This window comes from Exophiala spinifera (genome assembly GCF_000836115.1).
Source record: "Exophiala spinifera strain CBS 89968 unplaced genomic scaffold supercont1.8, whole genome shotgun sequence".
Taxonomy (NCBI): Eukaryota; Fungi; Ascomycota; class Eurotiomycetes; order Chaetothyriales; family Herpotrichiellaceae; genus Exophiala; species Exophiala spinifera.
Genome location: NW_015622520.1, coordinates 422,443 through 437,335, shown reverse-complemented (window position 1 = coordinate 437,335; position 14,893 = coordinate 422,443). Strand labels below are relative to the sequence as shown.

Here is a 14,893-nt window from a genome sequence, read left to right as displayed (position 1 = left end):
TGGTTGGGAAAAACTCTTCCACAGCTGAAAGGCTCGGTGCAGCCTCGGTGGGGGGCCTGAAACGACGAGGCTGAAATATCTTCCTGAATTGGTCTAGTGGATTTCCTGCGCCCTCGGTTTCGCATTTCGCATTCTCGGGTTCCGCATACACATACTCCGTACAGGCATTTCCATCTTCCCTGTACTCAATCCCAGACTTTGTCAACAATATCGCCCTATTCGTCATTACACTGTTCTCTCAGTGGACAGATTGAAAACCCCTTGCCAACCGATACCGAGCAAGCAACAGCTCATTCCATCGCTGCGTAAAGGTGGCTATGCTGTTACCCCGGCGAGTGACCAGGGCAGGACTCCTGAAAATGTCGACGAGAAATTACATCTGGAGGTAGCAGAGCTAGGCCAGTAGGTAGGTCAGAGAGACAAAAAAGGATGTATAAAACACCTTGAATTTCCCCCAAGACAGAGGGCCTTTGAAAAAGCCATCCATCTACACTGTGCAAATCATACATACCGTCGTGGCAGTCGTCGTATCAGGTTCAGCGCAACGCCTTATTCTTCTTTTCATTCTCCCGTCCTCAAAATGGCCGTCGACGACAGCACCGCCCTCTCCATCGCCGAGCTGGCAATCTACACGGTCCTCGTCCCGATGACATTCTACCTATTCTTCCGGCACGGCATTCGCTCAACCCTGGGCTACATGTACCTTTTCGCCTTTGAAACCCTCCGGCTCGTCTCGGCGGGTCTCCAGATCAGCGCACACTCTCAGCACAAGACCTCTTCGGCAACCGGATCGATTATAGCCTCCGTCGGCTTGAGTCCTCTGATCCTCGCGCTCTCAGGCTTCATCTACGAACTGTCCAGTTATAGCTACTACTACTACGACGCCGACGCCGACGCCGCACCGGAAAGAGGGAATGCCTACCACCGCCATCGTCGCCTCCTCATCGTCCAAGAAGTCCTCGTGCACCTAGGCGCATACACTGGCATTGCACTTGCGGCATCCGGTGCGTCGAAACTTGCAAAGTCCTCGTTCTATTCTTCTTCCACTTCCTCTTCCTCGTCGTCCTCGTCTGTCACCACCACCACCTCGGCCTCTGATATTGAGCACGCCCACACCCTCCAGGAGACCGGTACTATCCTGATCCTCGTCACCTGGATTGGACAAGTTTACTTGTGTGCTCGCCTTTGCGTGACGCGGGGTGTCCTCACCCCTGTGTCCGTGTCGTTGGGCGTGGCGTGTATCTTCGTCGGTGTGCGGTGTGTCTACGGCGTGGTCTACGCATTCGATCATAGCCGCTCTTCACCCGTCAACCCCGTCACGGGCAGTTTCGCAGTCAAGGTCACCTTGGTGGTTTTGGTCCAGCTTGTCGTCGTTGTGGCTTTGTTGGTCGTCGGCTTTCTGACAAGGGATATCGCGAGGGATCACGGAGTGAAGAGGAGATGGTGGAGGAGAGGAGGACGAGGAGGATGGTACACGACCACTTCGAGTGGTGGGCCTGTGGAGATTGATCGGGGGAGTGCTATTCCTCTACGATCGCCGAAGTGATTGACCGAAGGAGTGAGTGATGTTCGGTGCGCTGTAGCCCCAAGAGGAGAAGTTTGAGCAAAGGGGGCCGCACGGATGGAGGATGGACCGACTGATGGATCGATGAGTATCATGATTGATCATACAAATGAAACGAAATCATCACGACTCATCAGCCCATTGAAAGGCCCTCACCTTGTATAGCTGGCTAGCTAGATAGACACCTCCCCTGTACCTTACAGATTATACCTACATCTCGCCTATGACTACGACTGGTCAAGAGTCACCGTCCGGACACTCCTTTTCTTCTGTTCCTCCTCCTCCTCCTTCTTTTCTCCTCCTCCTTCTTCTTCCTCTGTTTTACCATTGTTTGGAAACCAGGTGACCAGCTTTTCAAGAGCTCGAGTAAACCGAATCTGAATGAAAAGTATTCAATAATCATTCTAGAGCCATGTAGAAAGAAAAAAAAAGGAAAAAGAAAAAACCTTGCTATGTCGACCACTTCCATACCGTTCCGTTTTCCTATTTCGTTTCTCATCACCATTGCAAAGATATCACGTGTGGACCACCACCACCACTTGAGCCTGATTCTCAGAATTCCAGATTTAATTCTTCATTCTACGCTCATTCATTGAACATTTCCCAAAGGATAAACCCATTCATCCCCGTCACTCTCCTTGATCGAATCCGTCATTCCTTCGCACACAAATTCATCAACATCCAAAGTTGCCCCCGTAATCGGTCATGGCAGGATACCCGGCCCAAATCAACCTGGCACTCGCAAACGTCGCGTTGCCCCTCGTCGCGCACGTCAACGTAGCGTACCGGAAACAATTGTTGCTTCCGCCCTGCGACACGGTGCCGTTTCGGTACGTCAGGCCGACGCAGCTGTTGGGCACCAGGATGTTGGCGTACTGGCACCAGCTCACGCAGTCCTCGAAGCCGAACGCGAGCAACGGCTGCATCGACGCCCCCGTGAAGCTCGTCGCGCACTCGACCTCGAACGGCGCCGTGTTGCCGTAGTTGGTGTAGCTGTAGCAGTACGGCACGGGGGATCCCGAGGGCGCCGGACACGAGTTCGCAGTCGGCGCCGCTGGGCACGACGGCTGTACAAACGTAGTCGTCGTCCTGGTCGTCGGCGTTCCTCCGCCCGCGATCGTCGTAGTTGTCTGGCTATTTCCGCTGGTGACGCCGCTGGTACCAAGGCCAATGGTACTTGTAGTGCTACCTACCCCAACGAGGGACGTCAGGGAGGAGGAGGAAGCACGCGTCGTGAAGGTACCCGCGTTTGGCGTCGTCGTCGTCGTCGTCGTCGTTCCAAGATAGTGCGGATCATTGATGGCTGGATACCCAGGATACAATAATCTCGCAGAGTCGATTCCACTCCCAAATGTCGTACTGCTTACACTGGACATGAGGATGCAGTTCGGATTGCTTCCGGAAAGGGAGCCTAAGAAATTGACGCCCACACAACCGTAGGGTATAGCGACGTTATAAAGCGTGCAGAAACTTATACACGTCGTGAGCGTTGATGCCGTGGTCGAGTTGCCCGTCAGGATACCGCCCTGAAGCGTTGTGGAGCATTCGACTTCGTAGCATGAACCGTCGCCATTCACGTTGAGAGCTTGATGGTCATACGCCGGGCATAACGAAGTTGTAGTTGGAGTCGCAGAACAATGCGGAGGAGTCGTGGATATGGATACGGATGATGGTAAAAATGTTGTCGCGACAGGGGTGACTGGAGAAGTGGTGACTTGTGATGATGCAGGAAGAGAGGTGGAGGAGGTAGCGACTATGGCGACCGTCGAAAACACAAGGCTTGAAGAACTCGAGGGAGGTTGAGACCCTGAACTTGTTGGTGTCATTTGTGATGTGCTGACAGAGCTAACGACACTCGAAACTACCCTGGATGTAGTGGTAGAGGGCGGGGATGACGGGCTTGTCGAAGAGCTTGATGGATTACGAGAGGTGGATAAAGTACTGCTCGATTGCTGCTGACCTATCGTTGTTGCAGATGCGCTCGTTCGCTGTTGGCTCGTCACGGGAGACGTAATGGGCGAAGAAGTTGGTATTGGCAAAGTAGACAAGCGTGTCGTGCTGGAGCTTGCTGACGTAGGGAGCGAAGTAAACGATGAACCTATCCCTGGACTGGTTTGCAGAACTTGCGTAGTAGTCGATGAGCTGGGCTGTTGGGCTGCAGCACTTGTACTGACCGTGCCTATAATGGTAGGTGCAGTGGTTGACGCCGGAGGTGTAGTGGCGATAGAGCTTGGGTTGGATGTGGTGTCTGGTGGAGGTCTCGTTGAAGAAATTCCCTCACCTGTAGAAGATGAACTGGAACTAGCCGTGTCGCTGAACACAATTTCAGGAGAGAAGGGCTGATTGACCAAAATCGCAGCTTGAGAGAATGCGTCGGCGCCTCTGGATACCTCACTGATGTTATATTTGAGCGTGCATGGGTTCACGGATGCCAGCTAGAGACCCAGTCAGTACAGATTGTTTTCGCTGTAATGAGTCAACCTTACAATGTCAAAGGCTATAGCGACACAAGGTCCTTGTGATGTTGGGATATACGAATTACACTGATCAATGCACTCGGCAATGTTGGACGCAGGGACTTGTTGCAGATCAAACCCAGGGAGATAGGTGTCGCAAAGGACCAAGTAATCGTTGTTGACCGTGCCATCAAAGGGAGATCGATCGAAGCAATTCGGGGTCCCTGTGGTCGTGGGCGCAGGATACTCAGAAAGGGTCAAAGACGACGTGTACGAGATGGTGCTGCTGTAAGAAGAAGTCGTCGATAGTGATGTTTCTGCTCCCTGTGTGAATGTCATACTCGAAATCATTTCAGCATTTGTGGAGCTACTTCTGTGCTCAGGCGAACTCGTCGACAAGTACTGAGCCGAAGTTTGACTGGTCGTAGACCCCGGAGTCGGCTCTGGTGTAGGGCTCAGAGATGGACTGTTCGAGGTCGGGACAAGTGAGTACGATGTCGTTGCTGAATCCGTGAGGCTGCTTGATCCTGCGCGCGTGCTGGACGGTGAAAGAGTGGTCGTGGAGGACGAAGTCGAGGAAGGTCGTACATCGCTAGTAGGAATTGCACCAAGTATAACTTCAAGACATCCCGGAGGTAGCGTACCGCCAAAAGCCGCCTCGAGGATTGAGCCAAACACGCAGAACATAGCTTCACCACCAACAAAAGCGTCATTCTTCCATACCAAGGTTTTGCTGGCAGGGGCACCGTCCCTTCTTGCAACAGTGTCGTTACTGGTAAGGGAAAAGAAAGTCGAGATGGTACCAGGTGTCGGGGAAACCTCAAAAGGCTTTGAGGTTTCGTTCCCATCCGTTGATATAAATCCCCCTGCTCCTTCAAGCTGTCCTATAGGGTTTATGGAGAAATCCACGGCCAACGAAGAATCGTTTGTCAGAGTTCCATCTGCGGATACATACTGAGGTTGCTCGTCAAAGACCTGCACCACGGTAAGGACGATCGGGGTGAAACTGTTTTGCGTCAAATCTTGCCATCTGTCCGACAACGAGGACGTACCTTGGAGCCGACGACGAAGTGCTAGAGGTCGTCCTTGTCGCAAGTGTCGAGGTCATGTGGGTGGCAGGGCAATAGCTGACTTCGACAAAGACAGTCGTGCCATATCCAATGATTGGTCGCACCAGGTTGGCCACAATGGCGACACTGGTAATAAGTCTCCAAATCATGATGTATGACTTGCCTGTCACAACCGAGTTCGCCTATATGGAACGGTGAGTAAGAGGGCCGACACAGTCTTCAAAAAGCATACGCGGAAGATGATGTGGTCTGCGGAAGACATCAAACGCGACTGGAATGACAACACGAGAAGCTGCGGAATGCTGGGGAAAAGAAGGGTGAAGTGGAGTTTCCGATTATGAGCTCCAGTAAATCCTTTTCACGGCAAAACCACCGTTAAGGGGAAGGGAAAATGTGTTGTATTGGTACAAACTCCTCAAAGCATGACTGCTTGTGGTGGTGGACGAAGTCAACCTCCTCAACCGGGTTCACAAGTCGTCTAGCAATCTGCGCGACCCCATGTCCTGGGAAATCCAACAACATCGCGCACATTGGCTACTCCGGTCAAATAGGCTAACAGCCTGTCGAATCCCAAGCCATAGCCACCGTGAGGATTGCTACCGAAACGTCTGAGATCTGCATACCATTTCAGGGCACCGAGACTCTCTCCAGGCTCAAGAAATGGATAGTCGGTGCGATTGATGGCCTCCTCAGCGTTCTTGATGAGACCTTTCGAGCGCATATTGTGAATGAGCTCCTTAAGGCGATGCTCTCTCAGACTTCCTCCGACAACTTCACAATATCCATAGGGAAGCAGCAGGTCAAAACACGCAACCGTTTCTTGATGTTCTGTGTAATTGTCGGCAGGGGCTGAATGCTGCCCAGAGGAAGATATAACTGCCGAAGGCAGCATATAAAAGGGTTTGATCGCCTTTGGATAGTGCGTCACGAAGACCGGCTTGCCTTCTGCAATGTTTTCGACAATCCATCGTTCATGCTCAAGTTGCAAGCCCCACTCCCACTGCGGTCTGTTGACGAACAGCGTTCTGCTACTTGCTTCGTGTGCTTTCTCTAACGCGTCGATGGCCGCAGTGTAAGTCACCGTATGCCACGGTCCTGTGAGCCGGCTCCACCGTTCCTCGAGATCTACAAAATCGACATCGTCAGGACGATGTTTATGGTCCTCATAATACTGGAGAAGTTCTTTGCCCGTTTTGTGCGCTTGAAGTGATTGTGTCAAATCCACGATCAACGACCTTACACTCGCCAATAGATCGTCGAAGGCGATATGTCGGTGTTCTGCCTCAAGCATATAAAACTCCGCCAGATGACGGGGTGTATCACTCTCTTCGGCACGGAAAGTGGGTGATAGGGCGAAAACATCTCCCAACTGCGCCGAGTAAGCTTCCAGATGTAATTGCGATGAGACAGTCAGGTATTTGGGTTCCCGAAAATACAGTTTCTCCTGCTCCTTGGACTTGCTGGGTGGGATGAACCTGGGCAACTCTTTGCTTCGTGGAGTTATGGTAAAGACTTCGCCTGCGCCTTCACAATCGGATGACGTGATCAGGGGAGGATGGACTTGGTAGACAGGTTCGGAACGGTTGTTGAAATGCGCAGACACCGCTGCGGTCAACTGACTGCGAACCCGGACAAGGAGGGATTGGAAGGCGGTGCGCATGCGAAGATGAGGAACGGTGCGCAGAAATTCAGCAGTCATGGACTGCTTCTGAATAGGGTTTTCCTGCGCAAGTCTCAGCATTGAGTGGCATGTATCAAACCCGACGACACTCACCAAAGGGTTGCTTTCTCCTATGGTCTCAATTTCATGAACCAGCAGTTCGTGGCTCTGGCCGGCTCCTTGTGAAGCCACCCATTTTCCGATCAACGAAACATACGCTCCATTGGTGATGCTGCTGTCCATCAGCTCAATGATTCGTGTCTTCTTCCTTGGGCTGCCGACTCACTCTTTTGCTATGTTGGGATGGGGAAAGACAGCCTGCACGCTACCCAGAGTAGACCCATCTGCGACCCGTGCAAAGGCGACATTTTTCTGCTTCCGCACACTGCGTACCAGCCCTACGACCTTGACTATGGCATTGCGCGATGCGGCGTCATATAGCCTGCTGCTATCGACAAGGGTAGCATGGCGCACTGCCCGAAGAGCGGACGAGGTTCCGTCGTTCTTCTCGGCACGGACAGGACGTGTATGGTGGAAGGAGTGTCTGATTGCTTTCGGCTCAAGACTGTGCCTCTGCAGGCATCGGAGACTTCGCGAGATGCATGGCGACTTCTCAAATCTCCATAGCATCCCGCTTTCGACTTGAACTGGTGATATTCGCGGGCACAATTGCAGGTGGGACTTTCTGAGAAGCTTCGCAGCACGCATGGAGAGCAAGTGCAGACAAATCGCGCTAGAATTATTTTCCCCGACGAACAGCCGGAAGCCTCGTCGCCGTCAGCCTCGCGATGTCGAGGCAGTCAAGACCAATGGACTGCTGCATTTGCGAAAAGAAAAGGTATGAACTTGACAGGAGCCGGTTTACGTGACACTATGGATTTCAATATTGACAATGACTTTTGGTATTGGTAGTGCTGGCTGCAAAGCTCACTCCTCGCACGACCTCTCACGAATCACAGATACTAGCCACCAGCTCCAGTCCGTCAGCCCAATCAGGTAGCCGACAGTGATAGAAAGCCTATTCGGCCAGCTGCGACTATCAATTCATAACCCATACCGCCATCCACAAAGTACTCATCCCAAGCAGGAGAGTTCGATGCCAGTAAAATGGCCCACCCAACCAGAAAACTTTGAACATCATGATGTCGTACTCCCCCTCAACGCCGATTGTGATACTGGTATTGGCAGAACAGACGGGCCGAAACACATTGCCCATATTTGAAACAGAAGACACCATGGCTGATGCAAATAATTCAAACTCATCGTCCCAGTACTTGAGCGCCTACAACCCTCAACATCAAACCCTAGCAAACACCCGATCAAGCTTGCTCAAAGCTCGTTTGTCTTCTCGAAAACCCAGCTTTTCACTAGGTATGTCCTGTGGCGGGGCACCGTTCTTTGTTCCTCCGGGACTGGTGCTGCCTTGCCTGTCCACTTCGGCCTCGTGTTGAGGCTTCTCCGCAGGTGGTGCTGATGGTGGCGGAGGTGGCAGGGTCGAGATACTGTGCACTAATGCATGAATTGTAGGAGCCTGACTGGCACTGGTGTGTGCAGATTCAGCCGGCCGTAGTGGAGGCTGCTCGTCAGGCTTCTGCGTAGAACTATTCGGTTGCGATTCGGCTGCTTCGGCCACGGTAGTTAATCGTGGGTCAATCTGTGCCTTCTCGCCCTCTTCCCGGGGTGAAGGAGGCGGAAGTCCAGGGCTGCGGAGAGGAGCCGTTGGAGGCGGCAACGACTGACTTGTACTGTATATCATGGGGGGAGCGGGTGCAGCGGTGGCAGCAGTGGTGGTCGTGGCAGGCGGTGGTGCCGACTCAGACGTGCGAAGCGGCCGTTGATCATATGCAGATGGGGGAGGATGGCTGACGGGGTAAGCGTGAGGTGAGTAGGCTCCCGGTCCTGGTGGTGGATAGTGAATTGGGGGTGGGAGTCCAGCCGGCAGTCCATGTGCAAGGCCATACGGCTGGAGAGCATAGTGGCCTGGTGGGGTATGTATCGGACTGATGGGATAGATGTATGCCCCATGAGGCAGATAACCAGGTGGTAGGTACGGATGAGGATTGCCAGGACTTGGTCGCTGATAGCCAGGAGCGCTGGTGCTCACGACGTAGCTGGGCACCCCTACCATTGGTGAGCGTGTCACAGCTGGCACAGAAGACTGGTCGTTAATCGTCGATTCAGGATACAGTCCTTTGGCGGGTTGAACATGAGCCAGATTCGGATCTGTACTGGGTTGCCGAAGGACTTGGGCCGTAGGATGCGACCGAGAATAATAGCTAATCAGGTGGAGATGCTGGCCCTGGGAAGTAGTGATACTGAATGATTGCTTCATAAGGCCATCAGGCTTATAACGATAACCGTCGGGCCCCTCCTCAGCCTCTCCATTTTGTAGATCGTCGGGATTGCTGTCTGGGGTTTTCGCGCCTTTGTTGGCAGGAGTGACAAATGAATTGCTGCCTCTTTTACCCTCCATCTCTCGATATGTCAGAAAACTGCCAGAGACTCGACTGGCACTCCAACTCTTCCCGTCCGTCCATCTTCTCATTCCTGCCTCCCGTTCATCCCACACAAACACTGATCCAGATCTTATGGACTGTCTTTCTTTTTCTGATAACCTTCGCTGAACTCGGGGTAGGATGCCGAGTCTGCAGGCCTCGAAGAGAATGATGGCATCCGTCGGCGTCCGAACGTGTCCGTTGTATGTCTCCATCGCGCAATTCACACACGCCGAATGGCTCGAGGGTATATGGGCCACCACGGCCAGTCAATGTTGGCTTGTTGTCCACAGTGTGCTCTCACACGCGAGAGTAGGTGAATACAGTCGGCACCAGCGCGAGTCGATAGAGAACGGCTCTTTGTCGTCAGCTAGGGACCCTGCTGCCTCTTATGGACGTGCGCAGTGCAGTTTTATGCAAGTCTTCGTGAAACCTCGAGAGACTGAAGTGTTGTAAGGATATGGTGTTGATGCAGGCACAAATGGGATCGGTCTTTCAGAAGATGGAAGCACGATTATGGGACCCGGATGACGCTCAAAATCGTGCCCTAAGGACTAATCGGTAGTCTGTAGGAGTTGTTCTGTTGGAGAGAAGGTTGAACGGCTGAGAGAGAAAGCGATGGGATCAGGTTCAAGTCGCTGGCAGGGAATACTCCAGGCACAGGGATGGCTATCAGATTGCGCAGTAGGAGAAATGGATTCCAGGGAATGTGTGTGTGAGAGAGAAGGGAGGGAAAGGCAGCGCAGGTGTACTTACTTTTCCTTACAGCACAAAACTAGCCGGAAGGACTCATCATTCCCCAAGGCCACATTGGATGGACAGGCACTCGCGACGAAGAGACGTGGTGGATCCGGACAAGCAGCATCATTCCCACACCAAGCTTGGGCTTATGCTTAAATCAAAGCCGCTGCGCCCACTTAATGGCCTGTGCGTCGCGGCCAAGCTTTGGCAGGGCTGGGCACCATTACTAGGGAGGCAAGGGACCTCGCCGTGACTAACTGGTTGCAGTGTGTGGTGGCACCGAGGGCTTGTAAGTTTCCCTACTAGGCACTTCGGGGGCCTTGGGGCAGCCGATATCGCCCAGGTACCTACAGTACCTACAGTACCTGCAGTACAGTACCTACACAGGTGAGAGTCTGGGCCACGACTCCCGGTAGCTGAGGTGCACAGCGCAGGCCCTTGGTGGTGAGGCCAATTTTGAGCAAGGGACAGGCTCATCTCGCCCTTGCATGCCGGAGATGGGTACACGGTGTCTTGGAGATAAGGTACACGGTGACATAAGTCAAGACTCCAGAGCCGCCCTCCCTCTAGACTTTTGAGGCGCAATCGAGCATAGAGGGCTCGTATCCATTAGTGGGCGGGTCATGCCAAAACTCGCTTACGGAACAGCAGGGAAATTTGAACAAGCTTCCCAGCGTCTTTCTCGGTTCTTGGTGTTCTTGGACACCTTGGACACGTTTCTTGGTGCTCTTGGGACTTCTTGGGCGTCGTGCTCGGCATCGCACCAAGACCAAACAAACCCACATTCCAAGCGCGGCGTAATTGTTTGGAGTCCTGGCCCCAAGAACAGCAATGGAATGCTAGCACCCGTCTTCATTCCTGCCATTGGCGGTCGCCGGAACTTGACACTCCTGGCCTCTGCCGCTTGAGACTGCATATCTTCGACTTCGCTTGGCCTGAGATTTTAGCGGCCCCTTGAATGCTTGGCATACTCAAACACGAAGTAGATTTTTCGGCACCACTGCAGCTGGTCCGGAATCGCGGGTTGTCTGTGCAGCCACTGGCCTGGGATGGAGGCCTCGAGACCCTCCTCGCCTGCCTAGTTCGTCCTCGCCAATATTTGCCCAGAACGCCCGCTTGGCCGCTGGCACCATGTGGTCCAGATGGCCAGAAGCAGGCAGCCGCTTTCTGAGGTTGCACATTGACTTGTCATATTACGATGAGAGCCAGTCCAGATCAGAAATCTCACAGTGCCCGCCGGAAAAACATATGGCCAGCCTCCGAGAGCGCCTCAATTGGCCGTTCAAGGCCACTCCGACGCCAGCGCTCTTGGTCTTTCTTGGTCGTTTCTTGGTCTTCTTGGCAAGTCTCCAGCCCGAGTCGGCTTGGGAACATGAAGTGATGAGGGTTGCGTAACACTTGTGTCTCGGCCTTGGGCCATGTCTGGGTTTGTCTCACGGATCTACAATTCAAGGCAGATCCCTTGTTTTGTGCTCAGCTGTTCGACGTGTCAACTGCGGTTTGTGATCAAAGTGCTCCGTACTCTGGCAAGGTCGTGCCACGCAAGACTACGGCAGTGGCCATGTTCCCAGGCCCCTCCCTTGCTATTCGCTGCCAGTGTCCGGTCAGACATACAGAGCGACAGGCGCTAATGCTTAACAATCTAAGGTTGTTAAGCATGATTCAAGCCACAAACTCAATTTGCAGCGCACGGCCAAGAGCCTCATCCCTGTCGTCGGCTCTTCGGTTTGCTAGGCGCCCGGTCAAGTGACCATGACCGTGAGAACGAAGCCGCCTCCCGCCTGGAATATTGACACCCAATGTAGTCATAAAGTCACGATTGGACATCCAGTGCTGTCTTGCCACGACTCGCCTCAGATCGTTCATTCCTGCACAGGCCTATGCAGCGGTGACTCGACGAGTACATAATCTCATTTGCCCAAGACATGCCAAGGTTCGTGGCTGTCTTGGCCCCAGAGACGCCGAGCGTGTCAATCAACAATGCTGAGAAAGTTCACATTGTCCACTCTGTCTTCATCAAAGCGCTGGGATACTCGGACTCGGCGCTCTCGTCGCCCATCATAGGCATCATCAACACGTACTCGTCGTTCAACCCGTGCCACTCCAACGTGCCGCAGCTCATTGAATCCGTCAAGCGCGGGGTTCTGGCGTCGGGCGGGCTCCCCGTCGATTTCCCGACCATCAGCATCCACGAGAGCTTCGCCAGCCCGACGAGCATGTACCTGCGCAACCTCATGAGCATGGACACGGAGGAGATGATCAAGGCGCAACCCGTCGACGCCGTGGTCATGATCGGCGGGTGCGACAAGACGGTTCCCGCGCAGCTGATGGGCGGCATCAGCGCCAACAAGCCTGTCGTGCCCTTGATCACGGGGCCGATGATGCCCGGCTCCGTTCAAGGGTCGAGAGTGGGCGCGTGTACAGACTGCAGGAGTTACTGGGCAAAGTACCGGGCCGGCGGCATCGACGTCGAGGACATCATGTCGGTGAACGAGGAGCTGGCACCCACCGGCGGGACGTGTGGAGTCATGGGCACGGCGTCGACAATGGCGTGCGTCACCGCCGGACTGGGTCTGCTCGAACTACGGGCAGGGGCGACAGCGGCAGCAGTCAGTTCCGCGAGACTGAGGGTTGCTGAACAAGCCGGGCGAAATGCCGTGGCGATGCTGACCAAGGACCAAATGAAGCCACAGGACCTGCTCACGCGAGAAAGTTTCATCAACGCAATCACCGTGCTCCAGGCCATAGGCGGAAGCACCAACGCGGTGGTGCACTTACTTGCCATCATCAACAGACACCCCAGAGTGGCCGGCACAATCGATCTCAAGACGTTTGACGAGATTGGCAAAAAGACCCCGCTGCTGGTCGATCTCAAACCCAGCGGCGACAACTACATGACCGACTTCCATAACGCTGGCGGGATGCTAGCGTTGCTGCACACCCTGAGACCACTGTTGCATCTCGATGCGAAGACGATAACCGGCCAGACCCTGGGAGAGGTGTTGGAGAGCACCCCGTTCAAGACGTTTCCATACTCGAGACAAATCATCCGCTCACTCGACGACCCTCTCCATCCTGCGTCGAGTCTGGTCGTGCTCTACGGCAACGTGTGTCCCAACGGTGCGGTCATGAAAGCGTCGGCGTCGAAGAATCGCAAACTGCTTCACCACCGAGGATCAGCTTGCGTCTTTGAAGACACGGCTGATCTGGCCCGGCGCATCGACGATCCAGACCTCGAAGTAACGGAAGATTCCGTGCTGGTGCTCAAAAGTATAGGTCCGGTAGGGAATCCAGGCATGCCCGAGGCAGGATTGATCCCGATCCCTCAGAAACTAGGCAGAAAAGGGGTCCTGGACATGCTGCGAATAAGCGACGGTAGAATGAGCGGAACCGCCGGAGGGACCATCTTGTTGCACATTTCACCCGAGTCGGCCGACTTGGATTCTGTTTTTGGGGTGGTGCAGACCGGAGACAAGATTGTATGTGATGTCGAGCGGAGGCTACTGTCTCTCGACGTTGAACAGGACGAAATAGCGAGAAGAATAGCAGAGCGCAAGCAACGAGCTCAGACGGCGACACATGACCGTCCGGAACCGTGGATTGACAGGCACGATCGACGAGGGTACCGAGGTCTGTATGAGAGAGAAGTCAACCAGTCTCACTTGGGTTGTGATTTTGGATTTTTGACAGCAAACGGGGGGCCTGGAGGATCCAAAAATATCGAGTCACGATGATGATCATCGTTCGTCTTTCATGGTCGTCGTCATCAACATCCCACAAGACAGAGACATTCTCTACAACATTGGTGCTCATGTCAACGAGACTTTTCGTATTATGAATGGTGATCAAAACACGAGTCACATCGGTGTCGTCCGTCGTATGCACTCTTTGCATGCATTGTATTGATCCTACGAGGGGATCACCGTGACTGAACGGTGACTTTATTGACTTTAGTGGTGGTCGACTTCTGAGCAATGCACGCGTCACCTCTTTTCCATGAAAGGAAGTCGCTTCATGTTCATATTCATGCTCATGCTCATGCTCATGCTCGAATGAAACATTAGTGTCGCAGGAAGAAGCCACGCACACCAAGGTGGAAAAGAAGAAGACGAAGAAGTGGCATGACACATGTACGGACACCGACAGGAAGCAAAGCAAGAACGATTCCCAGGCACCCTACCTCAGGCAAGGTACCTTAGGTACCTACCCGTAGGTGCTACGTTAGTACTGACTCCTGGGTCTTTGGTTGTTCAGTGACCACACAGAGAGGAGACTCAGAGGAGTCTGGCAGAGTCTAACCATACCAAGTAACCCAGTTGCCTTGTTTGTCGACCTGGGACGAGTTTTGGTCGACCAACATCGCGAAGCTGTTTCCGGTTCAGGAAGTGTGTTTTTGTCTTTCTGTTGCAACTTTGCGAAACAGGTTGATGCAACGTCAACCACTTGACTCCGCCGCTCTGCATCTGCTGGCGGTGCTGGTGCTGGTGCTGGTGGCAGCAGCGAAACTCGTTCGTCCAGTGAGGGAATGTGGAAACTGGGTGGAAAATGACCGGGGTGGGCGACGGGCGGCTGGGGCGCGTATCACTGGGGACCGACCAGGGGGGTCCAGGAAGTGTGTTTTTTCCCGTCTTCCCGGGTCGGCCTGTCTGTCATTGTATCGATACGAGTACCTGACCAGGTACGGCAGTACCTAGGTATGTACATTATCACGTACTCGCACCGAGTGACTCTTCTTTTACGAGTTGCTGTACAACAACAACAACAACAACTACTACTACTACTACTACTACTACTACTACTACTACTACTACTACTACTACTACTACTACTACTACTACTACTACTACTACTACTACTACTACTACTACTACTACTACTACTACTACTACTACTACTACTACTACTAC

The 14,893-nt window shown here is 53.4% G+C and overlaps 5 protein-coding genes across 5 annotated transcripts; 2 read left to right on the top strand and 3 right to left on the bottom strand.

The window, feature by feature from the left end:
- Positions 1–580: 580 nt before the first annotated feature.
- Positions 581–1,546, top strand: PV08_10175 (uncharacterized protein; the record flags this gene model as incomplete). The annotated part of the gene is made up of 1 exon (XM_016384490.1): positions 581–1,546. The coding sequence occupies one exon, from the start codon at positions 581–583 to the stop codon at positions 1,544–1,546; it is 966 nt and encodes a 321-aa protein (XP_016231092.1).
- A 692-nt stretch (positions 1,547–2,238) lies between these two features.
- Positions 2,239–5,239, bottom strand: PV08_10174 (uncharacterized protein; the record flags this gene model as incomplete). Its single annotated transcript, XM_016384489.1, has 3 exons — positions 2,239–3,999; positions 4,051–5,026; positions 5,073–5,239. The coding sequence occupies 3 exons, from the start codon at positions 5,237–5,239 to the stop codon at positions 2,239–2,241; spliced, it is 2,904 nt and encodes a 967-aa protein (XP_016231091.1).
- A 329-nt stretch (positions 5,240–5,568) lies between these two features.
- On the bottom strand, positions 5,569–7,458 carry PV08_10173 (asparagine-tRNA ligase; the record flags this gene model as incomplete). Its single annotated transcript, XM_016384488.1, has 3 exons — positions 5,569–6,813; positions 6,865–6,982; positions 7,037–7,458. 3 exons carry the CDS (start codon positions 7,456–7,458, stop codon positions 5,569–5,571), a joined length of 1,785 nt encoding a protein of 594 aa, XP_016231090.1.
- A 589-nt stretch (positions 7,459–8,047) lies between these two features.
- PV08_10172 (uncharacterized protein) lies at positions 8,048–9,460 on the bottom strand (the record flags this gene model as incomplete). The annotated part of the gene is made up of 1 exon (XM_016384487.1): positions 8,048–9,460. The coding sequence occupies one exon, from the start codon at positions 9,458–9,460 to the stop codon at positions 8,048–8,050; it is 1,413 nt and encodes a 470-aa protein (XP_016231089.1).
- Positions 9,461–11,911: 2,451 nt separating this feature from the next.
- On the top strand, positions 11,912–13,720 carry PV08_10171 (dihydroxy-acid dehydratase; the record flags this gene model as incomplete). The annotated part of the gene is made up of 1 exon (XM_016384486.1): positions 11,912–13,720. The coding sequence occupies one exon, from the start codon at positions 11,912–11,914 to the stop codon at positions 13,718–13,720; it is 1,809 nt and encodes a 602-aa protein (XP_016231088.1).
- Between the last annotated feature and the right edge of the window lie 1,173 nt (positions 13,721–14,893).